The sequence below is a fragment of the Haplochromis burtoni genome, unplaced genomic scaffold, assembly GCF_018398535.1.
Source record: "Haplochromis burtoni strain Fernald_Lab_line unplaced genomic scaffold, NCSU_Asbu1 Contig_170, whole genome shotgun sequence".
Classification (NCBI taxonomy): domain Eukaryota; kingdom Metazoa; phylum Chordata; class Actinopteri; order Cichliformes; family Cichlidae; genus Haplochromis; species Haplochromis burtoni.
This window is the reverse complement of record NW_024582531.1, coordinates 1,172,829-1,189,423: the sequence shown is the minus strand read 5'-3', so window position 1 is coordinate 1,189,423 and position 16,595 is coordinate 1,172,829. Positions and strand designations below refer to the sequence as shown.

Here is a 16,595-nt window from a genome sequence, read left to right as displayed (position 1 = left end):
GATCTGGACACAGAGACAGGACACACAGTCACAAAATAGTAAGTTACTCTATCTTTGTGAGACAGTGATGAGCTGTGCTGTTGGTCTACGACATTGGTCCAGATTAAATTATTCCTACAAACAATGAATGGATTAGACATATGTACGGAGGAGGATTAGGGCCACTGGAAAAAAAAACGTGGGCACGTCTTTTTTTTTCTTCTTTTCCAGAATTCTGAGAAAAAAGTCAGAATTCTGACTTTTTCAACAGAATTATTTTTTCTCAGAATCCTGGCTTTAATTTCAGAATTCTGATTTTTTTCATCAGAATAATTTTTTCTTAGATTTCTGAGATTAATTTCATCAGAATTATATTTTCTCAGAATTCTGACATTTTTCTCAAAATTCTGGAAAAGAAGAAGAAGAAAAAAAAGACGTGCCCACGTTTTTTCCCCGGTGGCCCTAATCCTCTTCCGTACATATGATTACACCCTGACTTTTATTTTTATATTTATTTGCAATTTGTGTAGTGGAATTCTTTGAGGTCAAGCAAGGCAAGCACTGATCGTTCCAGTGAAATCTAAAAATAAATGTCAATTTAAACCCAAGTGAAGCAATCTCTCCTTGTACACGTCAATTAGCATTCTGTCCCATAATCTTCTTGCATTGCCTGTTTGAGCCTTCCTTTAAACTACTGCCATCTTGTCGCCAGACTTTGTCTATGGCTTGATTCTGCTTGGCTTCAATTTCCATGAAATCTTTAGTGGGTCTTGTTTTCATGGACACGACTGTGCCCCTTAAAAGTTGGGTGAGCTGGGCAAGCTGAGAGGCCAGCAGTTTTTTATGGTTCATTGTGCAAGCATACTGTGGATAAACCTGTGGTTGGACAAGGAACAGATGAGAGACTACCATGTGGTGGCCACATGGTTGCCACCACATGCTATTGTATTTGTACAATAGCATGTCCTGCTAAAAATATTTCTTAATATTTTAATAATTCTTGCATTGAATAACTCAAAGTCAAGATTTGGATGATTTGCAGTTCAAAGTAACTCTTATTTATCTTACACTAGGTCTTGAGGAAGCACTTTAATTCAGCTTCTGTCTGAAACAAGCTATTTTAGCCTCTTTCTCCCTTCCTTAAGTTAATATTCTCCTGATTGGTTGCCCCTTGCAAACAGAAGATCTTCTGTGCTCACAGCCAGAGCTGTGTGCCTGAGATAACCACATTAGGGCTATCAGCTCTCAATAATGTCAAAGACAGCCAAGAGGAGAAATAACAGATAGAAATTGAGTGGTTTCGAGCAGTCTGAGTCTGAGCTTTTGCCTCACTGGAATTACTTGTACATAGACTGATTTTTTTTTTTTTTCCATTTTAGTGGTTTACAGTGTATACAACAGGGAAAACACAATTAACCTAAAGCTACCACTTATTACATTTCTCATTCATTCACATAAAATATACCATATTACCTCAGATTCTGTCCTTCACTTAACATCAGCTACCAAAGGTAGCCGACCTGTTATAATTTTCCTCCCTGTAATTAATTGTACCCTGTTAAAGATACTGGATTATGCTGTTTATACACTGAAAAAGGCTTCTGTTATTCCAACTCTCAAAAAGCCTGGTGCAGACCCCAATAACTTTGATAATCTTCGCCCTATATCAAATCTCCCCTTTATTTCAAAAATTCTTGAAAAAGTTGTCGCCGCCCAGCTTCATTCACATCTCAATGACCATAATCTCTATGAACTATTTCAATCTGGTTTCCGCCCCAATCATAGCACAGAAACTGCTCTGTTAAGGATTACCAATGACCTTCTGATGGCAGCTGATTCTGGTCTCCTATCCATTCTCATCCTTCTTGATCTTAGTGCGGCGTTTGATACCATTTCTCACAATATTCTCCTGAACCGGTTAGCTTCCATTGGTATTAGTCATACCCCACTTACCTGGTTTACCTCCTATCTCTCAGACCGCACTCAGTTTATCCAACTTAAATCCCATTCTTCAGCTCTCTATCCTGTTTCTGCTGGTGTGCCCCAGGGTTCAGTATTGGGGCCTCTTTTATTCATTATTTATATGCTTCCTCTTGGTTATATATTCCGAAAATATAATATAAATTTTCACTGTTATGCCGATGACACCCAGCTCTACCTTTCTTCTAAACCCAATTCATCCCTCCCACCTACCTCCCTCTCAGACTGTCTTATTGAGATTAGATCCTGGTTCTCCTCCAATTTCCTCAAACTTAACAGTAATAAAACTGAAGTTTTACTTGTTGGTACACCATCTATCTTAACCAAATCCCACAGCTTTTCCATTAACGTTGAAAATTCTCCCACCCTTCCCTCCCCTCAGGTTAAGAGTTTGGGTGTCATACTTGATAATACTCTTTCATTCCAGTCTCACATTAATTACATAACACGGTCTGCTTACTTCCATTTACGTAATATTCACCGACTCCGTCCCTTCCTTACTCCCCATGCTGCTGCCATCCTTGTCCATAGTCTTATTACATCCCGTATTGATTACTGCAATTCCCTCCTATTTGGTCTCCCTAAAAGGTCCCTTCATAAACTCCAACTTCTTCAAAATTCTGCAGCTCGGGTCATAACTTGCACTCCGTTAAGAGCTCATATTACCCCAGTTCTTCAGCAGCTTCACTGGTTGCCCATAGAAGCCAGGATAAATTTTAAAATCTTACTTCTTACATACAAGTGTATCCATAAATCTGCTCCTTCATATTTGTGTGACCTGCTCCATGTCACCACTGTTTCCCGCACTCTCAGATCATCATCTGCTATTCATCTTACTGTTCCGTCCTCACACCTTATTACTATGGGGAACAGAGCTTTCAGTCGCTCTGCTCCTCGGCTCTGGAACTCTCTTCCTCCTGCACTAAGAAATATTGACTCCCTCTCCGTATTTAAGACACAGCTCAAAACACATCTGTTTAAACTGGCTTATTCGCTTTAATGCTGATTTTATCTGTTGTCATGCTCTGTTTTGTAATTTTAACTTATTTTATGTATTTTATGACTATTGTTCCTTTTATTAATTGTGTTTTTTGTAAGGTGACCTTGGGTTTCTGAAAGGCGCCCTCAAATAAAATGTATTATTATTATTATTATTATACAAACTCAACCTCTTGCATTTCTCATAAATTAAAACCTTCAAGTTTTTTTCGTGGATACAAACCCTGCTTAATGCGACTTTTAGATGAAACATTGACCATATTTGTTGTGGAAAACAACAAACACGGTAAATGTTTTAAATGGCTGTTTTATTATTTGAACAATTGTTAAAGAGGTGGATTTGAGGCAGAAAAGAGATAACAGTTAATCACATTATTACTTGCACCTGGTCAATGTATGTAAACACATCATTTTAGCAGCAGGGGCTAATAACTTTAGAGACGAGGCACTACTGAACAGCCCTTCAGTTGTGGTTTTATGTAAAAGTTTTAACAAATATTTAATGGTTTTCCAGAAATTGGATACAGATAATTAAGCCCACAAGAGGATTAATCTCTCCACTGCCTCCATGACTTTTCATCATTATGGTTCAGAGTGTATGGAAGTATTGGATGAATTGCTTAAGGTCTGCATATTCCCCACAGGCTTTCATCTGGCCAAAATACCATTTTCAATTTAGCCTGACTGAATACATGCAAAAATGACACTGACATCAACTGCGGCTGGACTTTTGTGTTGAATGCAGATTTGGTGTGCTAGCATGAGCCGTGTTAAATTGCCCTTTGATAACAAGTTAAAACGATAATAAAGGCTTTTAACTCATGGTGCTGTCTCACAGAGATCTCATTCTTTTATCGCATGAAATACAATGATTAAGTCTCCTTACACCTTACTTACAAGTAAACTAAGCTATAGTAGGTTTCATGTAGCGCTGCACTGCAAACAAGTTACACACATCTTGAGATGTTTTGATGATTTATATTCAAACCCTTTCACAAACCTTATCAGAGGAGGGCTACAAGGTGGTGTACAGTACACCTGGTGCTGGGAGTGTAGTGTCAAGATGGGCATCTGGTGTGAAATGTTTGTCAAATATCTCTAAGAATGAAATGTCCACACTGGATCAGCGGGAGCTGGGCTACTTTTGAAAGGTTCATGGATGCAGTAAAAGAGGATATGCGGAGTGCTGACAGAAGAGATGCAAGGGACAGGGCAGATGATCCGCTGTGGCGACCTCTAAAGTGAGCAACCAAAAGAAGATTAAACAAAGATTTAAACAAAGACACCACATAAACTGTGCCCAAAAGGGTTAGATATTGCTGGAAAAGCACACTTCTTTTTAGGGGTCTGAATAGTATGGGACCAGTTTCACTGCAAACACGGATCATTTTGATCCTAGTTCACTAAATTGTTTAGAGTAAGAATACCACGGTATAAGGATTTATTTGCACTGTATTTTTTATACAGTGCCTCGTGAATGTGTTGATAGTGTAAGAAATCGAGCTCATTTTGCTTCACTATTGTATCTCTTCTTGTCACACGTTTGACTACCGCAGCGCACAAGTGACAGAGGGAACTCTGAAATGCTGCCAGGGCATGGAGATGAACGTTTTCTGCCTCTGCACATGGTCTGATCTGTCTTGCTTCAGTCCCTCTTACATCATTGCACGTGCCCTGGGGCTTTCTCTCTACAGAGCAGGCGTTCTGTATTTAGAGCCTGATTTATACACAAACACACATACCACTAGGGAAAGCGCAATGAGTGCCCCCCGCATCCCCCATCCCTGCTGCCACAATTGCCAACAATATAATCATCTTCCCACACTTCACTGTGCGTTTAAGGATAGCATAAAAAAAGAAAGGGAAAAAACAACAACTTATGAAAGCAAATAGTAATTTCAAATTCGTAGGTGGATGGAAAAGCAGATATGGCTGGTTTAACATTTTCTTGACCCATTCAATTTAAAGAATTTTTTGTTTGTTTATTCATTTCTTGCATTTTTTTTTAAACTTCCAACTCTCCATTTAAATCTTCTTTCTTTTACTCCCTCCCCGCATGGCTGGTAAGACTTGCTGTGGAACTCAATCGATACCCTGCAGACTCTGTGAACGCCAAAGAAGAATCCATCTGGTAAATGCACAACGGGAAGAGAAACGAAAAATAACTCTTATTTCTGCTTTTTTTTCCCTCTACCCCCCTCTGTCTGTCTTTGTTCTCAGGTTGTTAGAGAGCTCGTTGCTCAACGCAGAAGTGAAGGAAGGAGAGATTCTGCCTCCTACCATCCAGAGGCTGATGAAAGGATACAACAAGTACCTCAGGCCTTTCTTTGACAGTAAGGGAACTGCAGACACAGGCAGCCATGGAAATGACAGAACACCCAGGGGAAATCTGCGTTTGACAGAGAACGAGATGGGTTCATAATGCAATTTTGTGCTTGCGTGTCCCATCTCAGATAATATATGCTGACATACATACATTAAAATTTACGCCAGTTTAATTTAGCTTTGAAATTGGTGTGCTCCATTACTTTCTGCGTACAGGCATGGAGGTTTAACCATGTTATGAAGCCCTGAACGCGCATACACAAGACTTACTTTAACACATACAATACATGGTCTTATTTAGATTCCAGTTTCCACCAGGTGACCAATTTGTTTGCAATAGAGGAACAAAGTCTGCCACAGTGTGTGCTTTCAGAAGAAGAACAATGTTATGTCATTCCCCGCAAATCCCTCGCTACAGTTATTGTTCTGAGCTCCGGGAATCCATCACAATGTGATTATGGTTTGTTTACTCGCTGTTTGATCTGTAATAACACCTTGGACTTTACCAAGGCGAATGCTATTCAGCGTAATCACCAGTCCTCCCGCCTGGAAGCACAAGCTTGGCACACGGTAATGGTAAAAGCGCTAGCAAAGGGACATATTCACACACCCACACGCGCATATGCCTTTGCATTTCAGGCACTGCTGGAACCTCCATTAATTTTATTCATTCTTTTACATTTGCATTTTCTTTGCCACAAAAACAGTTAAAATTGGTTAAACTTTGCAAATTCACTTCTCATCTGGGCCAGATAACCTCAAGCACAGCCAGCAGGTCTGCACAATGTCATCTGAGCGCTCATTTTTGGCGTTTGAAGTGGATTGCCTCCTTACTCAAAAACTAATAATCATCATTTCTAGCACATAAACACCCTTAAAGGAATAACTGAGCATTTTGAATAATCACTTTCTTGCCTGGATTTAAAGGAGAGCCACACTCTCACACTCTGTTCCTTTAATACTAAACTCCACAAGAAACACTTTTATACAGTAGATTTACATGCATCTCATTGGCACATACAGTATCTGCAGTATGACACCAGACTCATTTGTGTGTCTCTGAGGAAAAAAAATGACTGATAAGTAAAAGGGAAGGAGAATAGAAAGATGAAACATGGGAGAGCAGCAAAGTTACCCTGTCTTTGATGGTGAATCAGGAAGAATTAATTCCCTCAAGGAGGTTCACACTCGACAGACTGCAGCTGGTGGATAGAAGTGGGGGTCTTTAGCATTTTTAAATATGCTGTCCTCCAATAACCTTACATTATATAACACAATGCTTTATTATGCAACACTATATATATGCCTGTGTCCTCAAAATACCCTTTTATGTCATCACACTCAGACACAATCTAGAAAAAGGTCAGAGAGAGAATTTTTTTAGCCCCACTTTTGCGTTCCACAACAGTTCAATATAAAGCAGAGAGGGTGTGACCCGTTACTTATTTTTGAAGGCAGCTCTCAAGCAGTAGCAAGCTGCCGGTTCTGAGCGCAGCTGCTCCCGCCTTGCCTGGCTATGACGGATGAAGCTGTGGTCGATTATTTAGTTATCGTTTCAAGTTCAGCTGCTGTTGTCGTATGATAGCTACTGCTTGAAGTTAGGGTGCTTCCAAGACAGATGTGCTGCTAGTACAGCATGAAAATTAAGGAATACAGACCATTTTAATACAATTCTTAGTCAGCACCAATACACGCACAATAACTTACAATTGCAGAAAAAAGTTCATGATTTTATATATTTATCTATAACCCTAATCAGTTAAATGGTTTCAAGGGAAAAAAAGCTATCCAAAACATATGCGCATATGTATATATATATATATATATATACACATATACACACACAGCCACTGCCACTTCGAATACACTTTGTTTTTGCTTTGCAGATCATTGTATTGGAAATTTTTAATGTTTTCCCTTTCCTGTGTTTGTTTTGTTGATATTTTAATAGTTTTAAATTAAAGAAAGGTTATAAGAAAAAATAACTGGCCGTAAGTTAAAAAGTGATCCCCCCCGAGGACACTTTCACTAGCCAAACCCAGGTGTGATTACCTGTTGAATCAAGAAAACACTTAAATAGAACCTGTCTGACAAAGTGAAGCAGGCTAAAAGATCTGAACAAAACATCACAGAAACACAGCATGGCACGGTCTTAAGAAACTCAAGAACAGATGAGAAATAATCACTCACATCTATCAGTCTGGAAAGGATTACAAAGCCATTTCTAAAGCTTTGGGACTGGCTTTGGGAATTACGTTGAAAGCCATTCTCCACAAAAGGAGAAGACTTGGAACAGGTGAGAATCTTCGCTGGAGTGTGGGCATCTAAAAAATTACTCCAGGAACACATCAATGACTCATTCAGATGTCATAAAAGAACCCTGGGTAGCATTTACAGAACTGCAGGCCTTACTTGTTTCAGTTATGGTAAGTGTTCATCATTCAGCAAAAAGAAAGTGACTCTGCAAAAATGACATCCATGGGAGAGTTCGAAGGCAAAACCACTGCTGACCAAAAATATCCCAACGGATTGGTTGGTCAAGATGTTTTTGGCAAATGTGGCAAAAACATCTTGACCACTCTCAAGACTTTTGGCAAAATATTCTCTTGACTGATGAGACAAAAGATGAAGTTGTTAGAAAGCTTGAATCCTGTTACAGCTGTCGTAAAAGTAACTGTAAATGATAGAAACATCAATTCTGCTCTCTACCATAAAATCCCGACAGTAAATGTCCAGCCATCAGTCATGGCCTGAAGGTCAAGCCCATTTGGGCAGGATAATGATTTGAAACACACTAGCAAGTCTATCGTGAATGGCTCAAAAACTTCCAAAACAAAGTTTTTAGAGTGGCCTAGTCAGAGTCTAGCCTTAAATCCATGCTCAAAACCTCTCAAATGTGGTTAAAATTAAATAAGTCTGTGAAGAAGAGTGGGCCAAAATTCCTCTACAGTGACATGAAAGACTCATTGCCAGTTGATAGCAAATGCTTGGTTGCAGACTTGCTGCCAATAGTGGCACAAGCAGTTACCAGGTTTAGGGGGCATTTAGTTTCTCACATAGGGCCAGATAGGCTTGAATAGCATTATTCCCTTACTAAATGAAATCATCTTTTGAAATCTGCGTTTTGTATTTATTTTGGTCGTCTTTGTCAAATGTCTTAGGCTAAAAGTAAAAAACATCATCAAATCAAATTAGACCTGATAAAATGGGTACAAGTATGTGAGCCTTTGATTTTATCTCACGAATAAACATTTCTGGTTAATATTGATCAGGCCTCTAACACATCACCTTAGAATAATTTTAAAGCAGTACATTCAAGTTTGGATTTCCTCACATGACTGGTTTGCGTCAGGCCTCTTGTCCAACTCCTGTTGGATTTAAGTGATTCTGGAGCTTCGAATCTTTGGTCTTCTTTAGCTGTATTTTGGTAGAACATCTTGTGTTCTATGCACTGTTTTCTTGTCGCATTACCCACACTCTCTTAAAACTGAGATCATTTGTTTCCTGACATAATTTGATCTGATTCAAAATGCTTTGCTTCATCAGTGATGGTAGCCTTCTTGCCCTAGAGGCAGCCAAACAGCCCTGAAAAAATTATCCCCCCATCCCCGTGTTTTAGAGATGAGATGCTGTAAGGGTTTGATGATTTAATATAGTGAAATCCATTAGAACAAACAGTTGTAGAATGATCCGCCCAAAAGCTGGCTGGATGTCTGCATGATGACAGCAAACTGCATACAGGCATCACTGGTCTTTTTGGAGATGGTTAGAAATGGTTTTCTAATATTTACAATTTTTTTGTTTGCAACAGTATCAATAATTATTTTTCTGAAGACCTGAGAAATCTATTTTGTTAATGCCATGATCACTACCTTAAAACTTGATAACCTTGCAAGCTTTTGCCACACTACTGTACCTTTGTATGATAAAGTAAGATAAGATAAGATAAGATAAGATAAGATAAGATAAGATAAGATAAGATAAGATAAGATAAGATAAGATAAGATAAGATAAGATAAGATAAAACTTTATTAATCCCTTGGGTGGGTTCTCTGGGAAATTCGGTTTCCAAAAGCACAGCACCGACAGAAGTTACAGAGTGAGCAGAATATTATATATACACAGTATATAAATACAGAGACATATATAAATAAAATATACGAAGGGGATAAATAGAATAAATAGGAATAAAAATAAAAATACAAGTGAATTGCACATTTCAAGTATTGAGGTCTATTGCACTGTTGACTATTACAAAAGTATTGCACAAAAGGTATTGCACAGTGAGGTGAAGAGGCACTACAGCTTAGTTGTTCCCCCCTCCTTTGTCCTCCTGTTTCCCCTCCCTCTCCCCTCCAGAGAGGAGTTAAACAGTTTGATGGCGTGTGGGACAAAGGAGTTTTTAAGTCTGTTAGTTCTTGTCTTGGGGAGAAGCAACCTGTCACTGAACAGACTCTTCTGGTTGTTAATGGCCGTGTGCAGAGGATGCCCAGCATTGTCCATAATGTCCATCAGTTTCTTTAATGTCCTTTTCTCTGCCACTGTCACCAGAGTGTCCAGCTTCATGCCGACCACAGAGCTAGCCTTCCTGATCAGTTTCTCCAGCCTGGATGAGTCCTTCTTTGCTGTGCTGCTCCCCCAGCACACCACAGCATAGAAAAGTACTCCAGCAACCACTGACTGGTAAAACATCCTCAGGAGCTTCCTGCAGATGTTTAAGGACCTCAGCCTCCTGAGGAAGTACAGTCAGCTTTGGGCTTTTTTATACAGGTGCTTGTGTTGCTAAACTGCCTTGGTCATATAAAACAGTTGCCGTGGGACCCTCCTCCACCTGGATTCTGTGTGCCGTGTGCGTGAAAATTACAACTGGCACCAAAAACTCTACTTAACATTCTGCTGCAGTGAGGCTCCAGCATTGCCTTTAGATTTGCATCTCTTGTATGCCATGTGACTGCTGTAACCCTTTAACATAAAACATAAGAACTTTTTAGATTGTCACATGAAAATAAGATAAGAAGCGTGGCCTTAAATGTGAATGTTTCACAGCCAAAATTGTGAGAACTAAAGCCCAACTGTGGCTACAGCCACACTCCCAGTGGCAGCTGTGTCATCCCAAGGCTGCACTCATAATGAGATCTTCAGTCTGTTTTGGCAGCGGTCAGTTAGAGAGGTGCTAAACTTGCTCCTCTGGTTTTCTTTCTAAATTACTTGTGTCTGTGTAGACACAGCTGAGTGGGCAGTGACACTCACTGCCCAACCAGCTGAGGTCAACTTGAATATATAATAATGTGTCATGATACAGCTCAGCCTTTCTCGATGTGCCACAGAAAAAGTTATTTTCAAGCAAAACATAGACTTTGAAATAGTCTGTCAGTCTGCCAGATAGACTATTGACAAAGATTAATGTAGACTAAAAGTGAAGGGAGTAAGCAGTGTGTGAACATAGAGCAGTATGTTTTTGAATGGTTTCTTCTTTTTTTCTAGATGGTCCGGTAACAGTGGGTATGAGTTTGGACATTGCCAGCATTGACACCATTTCAGAGATCAACATGGTAAGAGTATCACACTACTGAGTTCTGAAATTAAACAATGAAAACATGCACTACCAAAGTTTCTACAAAGCTTCTTAATTAATGGTCTTTCCTTTATTTCCACTACTTTCAACAATGTAGATAAATACTGAAGACATCAAATATATAGAGCAAGATATATGGAACTATGTAGCAAAGAAAAAATTGAAAGAAAAGTCTAAATATGTCTTATATTTTAGATTCCTCTAAGTAGCCACCCTTTGCTTTGCTGGCAGCGCTGCAAACCCTTGGCCTTCTCTCAGTGAGCTTCATGATGTAGTCACCTGAAATGGTTTTCACTTCACAGGTGTGCCTTGTCAGGGTTCATTTGTGGAGTTTCTTGCCTTCTTAATGGGCAAGTCAGGTTGGCACAGCTGACAGCCCTATTTGACAACTGAATTCTTCTTATGGCAAGAACCAATCAGCTAAGTAAAGAGAAACCACAGTCCATCATTGCTTTAAGAACTAAAGGTCAGTCAGTCCAGAAATTTGCTAAAACTTTGAACGTGTCCCCAAGTGACATATTCAGTCAAAGTCAAAACATCAAGCACTACAACAAAACTGGCTGACACGAAGACTGCCCCAGGAAAGGAAGACCAAGAGTGCTGGAAAATGGACTGGTTCTTATATAGTGCTTTTCTACTCTTCTGAGCACTCAAAGTGCTTTACACAACTTGTGCATTCACACAAGCACATTTTTCCTAGGTGCTTTCTAACTGACATTCACACTCCGATGGATGCATCAGAGAGCAATTTGGGGTTAATATCTTGCCCAAGGATATTTGGCATGCAGACTAGGGGAAGCCAGGAATCGAACCACCAACCTTCCAATCAGTAGATGACCTCCTCTACCACCTGAGCTACAGCCACCCCCAAGTCACCTCTGCTTCTGAGGATAAATTCATCTGAGTCACCAGCCTCAGAAATTGCATCTCAGATTAGAGCCATGCAGAGCTCCAGTAGCAGACACATCAACTGTTCAGAGGAGAATCAGGCCTTTATGGTCAAATAACTGCTAAGACACTACGACTAAGGAAAAGCAACAAGCAGAAGAGATTTGTTTGGGCCAAGCAGTAGGAATGGATATCAGACAAGTGAAAATCTGTGCTTTGGTCTGATGAGTCCAGGTTTTAGATCTTTGGTTCCACCCACAGAAAAGATGATTGGATGGTCTCTACAAGCATGATTACCACCGTGAAGCATGCAGGATTAGGTGGGATGGTGTGGGGTGTTGACACTGTTGGGGATTTATTCAAAACTGAAGTCACAATGAACCAGCATGTCTACCACAGCATCCTGCAGCGACATGCCATCCCATCCTGTTTGCGTTTAGTTGGACCATCATTAATTTTACAACAGGGCAATGACCCCAAACACACCTCCAGGCTGTGTAAGGGCTCTTTGACCACGAAGGAGAGTGATGGAGTGCTGCACCAGATGGCCTGGCCTCCACAGTCATCTGACCTAAACTCAGTCGAGATGGTTTGGGATGAGATGGATTGCAGGGTGAAGGCAAAAGGGTCAACAAGTGCTCAGCATCTCTGGGAACTCCTTCAAGACTGTTGGAAAACCATTTCAGGTGACGACCTCATGCAGCTTATCACAAGAATACCAAGAATGTGCAAAACAGTAATGAAAGCGAAGGGTAGCTATTTTGAAGAATCTAAAATCTAAAATATGTTTTCAGTTTCACACTTTTTTGTTTACTACATAATTCCATATGTGTTCATTTATAGTTTTATAGTTGCCTTCAGTGAGAATCTACAATGTAAATAGTCATGAAAATCAAGAAAAACCATTACCAAACTTTTGACTGGTAGTATCGATACATTTCATGGGTCCCTAACTAATAAACCACAAAGGTTAAAACTGATTAAATGCAACAAGAAACTGTGCAATCCAGGTCAGAACACATCATTTTTCCGAGTTTATTGATCAGTCTGTCTGTATTGCGAAATGTTTGAAAAAGCATCATACCTGTTAGCAGTTATGAAAAGTTTATTGCCTTTTTCCTCACTTCTTTTAACCTGATGTGTACACGTTTTTTTGGTATGACCACCTTTATTCTTCAAAGCTGTCTGAACTTTCAAGCTTTCTCAAAATTTCTACAAGTAGTCTTCTCGAATAGTTCTCCAAGCTTCCTGAACTACATTCAAAGCTTTTCTTTGGATGTCAGCTGCCTTTTATTCTGTTCGTTGTTAAGATGATCCCACACCGCTTCAATAATGTTGAGGTCCAGGGTCTCAGGAGGCCAGTCCATGACTGATAGCTTTCCACTGTGTATTTTCTATACAAATATACTGTGCTGCATTGGCCTTGAGTTTGGGATCATCACACCGCTGAAAAATTAAGCTGTTGCCAATCAGATGCTTTCCAGATGGTATTACATGGTGGATCAAAATCTGATGGTATTTTTCTGCATTTACAATTCCAATAATTTGAAAAGATAGGGTTAAGTAGAGACCCACTCTTGTATCCCTCTTCTAAACTCCTCCATACGTATTGATGAAACTTTGAATTTGTATTCATCACTCTATTAGACCTGTTGTCACTTATTTTCAGCTCAGTTCTTGAATAATTGGCATACCTCAGCTTTGTCTCTCATGTTATCCTCCCTAAGAATTGCTTCTTGACGCCACTATTCTGTTAAGATAATTTATTTCGCTTCAGCAAATAGTGTGGTGGAATAACTCTGAGGCCCTGTGTCAGGTCATTGCTGGACCTTTTTTTTACTGCTTCTTAAGAACACGGCTTTCAGTAAATGAAAAATGCAGCCAAAACCCAGAAAACAACTTTGAAATACCTTTAGGAAGCCTAGTAAACTATTGTTTAAGACCACTTTAAAAAATTACCAGAAAGTCTAGCTCCTTGGAAGAAAAACTTAAAGAATTTTATGCACTTTATATTTTTGGATTGCATTTTGAAACTTACATATCTGAGGACATGTAAGATCAACAGACATAGATAATCATCCCCATGCTGGACCTTCAATGAAGCAACTTAAAATTAAAAGTAGGGAAGACAGAATTTAAAACATATTTTCAAGAGTTAATCCATGTTTAAAAGAAAAATCTTTATCAAAAAACTAAGCTACAAAGGTTTCAACTTACTGGAAGTGCATACTCGTTTTGCTCATATGAGATTGGACTTTCTTGACTAAGAGTGGTCGACCAGCCTTAATTAAATAGTGAGTGCAACAATGACTTTCCTTTGGGAATGGTTAATTCCTGCAATGCTTGCTTTGTGAGAAAATTCTGCTTACAGCTAGCATGCAACACATGAAAATGGTTACATTGTCACACATGATGCAACAGTAAGACTTTGAAAAATAATGTCATGAAGAAAAAAGTTCAGTGTGCTAAAAGAACAGAACAAACTTGAACAGAACTTGCTGATTTGAAGCAATGTTTTGAATTACTGCTGCTTGAGGCACAGAAGGGCTTTGGGCTATGTAAAAATTGCAAAAATTGTAAAAATACAACAACACTGAGCTCGGTTTGCAAAAACATGACTTGTCTGTCAGCACATTACTGACATGCTTTGTAAAAACAGTGTATCAGCTCTGCTAATGACCTGTTCGGGCCTCATTACTACAGGACTACACGGCCACCATATTCCTCCGCCAGCGATGGACTGATGAGCGCTTGGTGTTTGAAGGCAACAAGAGCCTGAGCCTTGACGGGCGGCTAGTTGAGCTCCTCTGGGTCCCAGACACGTTTATTGTTGACTCCAAGAAATCCTTCCTCCATGACATCACTGTGGAGAACAGGCTGATCCGCATCTTTCCCAACGGGACTGTCCTTTACGCACTAAGGTGGGGTAACAAATAAAGATTGTGCGTTGATGGGCTTGTTCTGTTTGTTTTCTGCTTTGACAGACAATGAAAAGTAGTCCGGGGAATGGATAGGAACATTGGCTGAGGGAAGAAGCGTGGGTTGAATATGAGATAATGTGATTGCGAAGCAGGGAGTTTTGTCAATTCTATTACTTGTGCATTGGATTGCATGAGTATAGGACCATGTGATTTGGCAATACAACGAGCTGTGGGCTATCAATGCAACATAAGTCCTGTTAGAATCTGGGAAACAGATATTGTACTGTGTGCAAGGCTTAAGATCTGATGGGATCTTGGCAGGCTTCTCAAATTTGTATTACCTTTGCACTCATAGATACTGAGTCAAGCAGGCAGCTTTTTTAAAACTGTGGTGAGAGGGATTTAAACAGCCTACTGTGTTACTGTCACATGCTGTAACCTCAACTCATCAACAGATTGAGGAGCTGTCCATGATCTGGATTTGACTTCATTGACTCAATTCTTTTGTTTTTTTAATTATTCTTCCATATACAGTTTATGCGGAAAGTATTCAGTGCTTCACTTCTTCCAGATTTAGTCATTTTACAGCCTTATTCCAAAATGGATTGAATGTATTTTTCACCTCACAATTCTACACACAATGCCCCATAATGTCAAAGTGGAAATAAATTCCTTCGAACTCATGCAAAGTTATTAAAATAAATAAATAAAACATGTACATAAATATTCACAGCCTTTGCTAGGTACTCTGTTGACCTCTGACAACAATAGCCTCAAGTCTTTTTTCAGTATGACACTACAAGCTTTGAACACTTACTTTTAGGCAGATTCATTCTTCTTTGCAGAACCTTGCAAACAGTGGATGGGGAGTTGGGGAGGTTGTTCAACAGGCGTTCAATTCTAGGCTCTGGCTGGGGCATTCAACAAGATTCACAGAGTGGTCCAGAAGCCATTCCTTTGTTATCTTGGCTGTGTGCTTATGGTCATTGTCCTCTTGGAAGATAAACCCTCATCCCAGTCCGAGGTCCGGAGTGCTCTAAAGCAAGTTGCCATCGAGGATATCTCCGTACATTGCTGCATTCATCTTTCCCTCAACCCTGACTAGTCTCTCAGTTCCTGATGCTGAAAAACATTTCTGCAGCATGATGCTTCCACCATCGTGCTTAAGTGTAGGGATGGTATTGGCTAGGTGATGATCGCTGCCTGGTTTCCTCCAGAAATGATGTTTGGCATTCAGGCCAAAGAGTTCAGTATTGGTTTCAGCAGACCAGAGCATTTTGTTTCTCATGATCTGAGAGTCCTTCAGGTACCTTTTGCAGACTCCAGGCTGGATTGTGCTCTGAAATGCATTGTCAACCATAGGACCTTATATGGACAGGTGTGTGCCTTTCCAAATCATGTGCAGTCAACTAAATCGACCACTGGTGGGGTATGTGGGTGTTATGTTATAGTAACCTGAGTTAGGTAGTCTCTCTTCACAGTCCATCCGTATATAGTACAGTATTTTAAACGTGAACATGAGTTGTGTTTCTTTTTTTTCTTTTTTTTACAACACGTGTCATCCTTAAGTACAGCGAAATTCAATTTCTTGACTTATTGTTGGGAATAAATAAGAGTTTCTCCAGTCTTCATGGACCTTTGCTTTCAATACAAAGAAGTGCTTACCGTCTACGCTTCAGTGTGGCAGAAAAATGTGGAGGAGGATGGTGCTTCACAGTCAGAGAACACGACTAGTGAGAGTAAAACAAGCCAGAAAAGATAGTCAGGAGAGAAATGACCACCTTGGGGAATTGGAGCTGTGAAAAATGACAGAGTGAAGTGAGAAATATGAGGTGCTGGAGGAAAGGGACAGCTGTGGTAAATGTTTCAGTGCTGTGCTGGAGGGAATATATGAGAAAGCACTGAGATGATTGTAGCCAAAGGTTAAG

General features: G+C 39.8%; 1 protein-coding gene across 1 annotated transcript in view; it reads left to right on the top strand.

Annotated features, from left to right (window-relative positions):
* LOC102312438 (gamma-aminobutyric acid receptor subunit pi) overlaps positions 1–16,595 on the top strand; it is a 74,986-nt gene that overhangs the window by 44,667 nt on the left and 13,724 nt on the right. Inside the window, exons 3-5 of the mRNA XM_005933579.3 lie at positions 5,179–5,291; positions 10,768–10,835; positions 14,450–14,667. Of these exons, the coding sequence (XP_005933641.1) occupies positions 5,179–5,291; positions 10,768–10,835; positions 14,450–14,667 (399 nt within the window). The remainder of the gene's footprint in view (positions 1–5,178; positions 5,292–10,767; positions 10,836–14,449; positions 14,668–16,595) is intronic.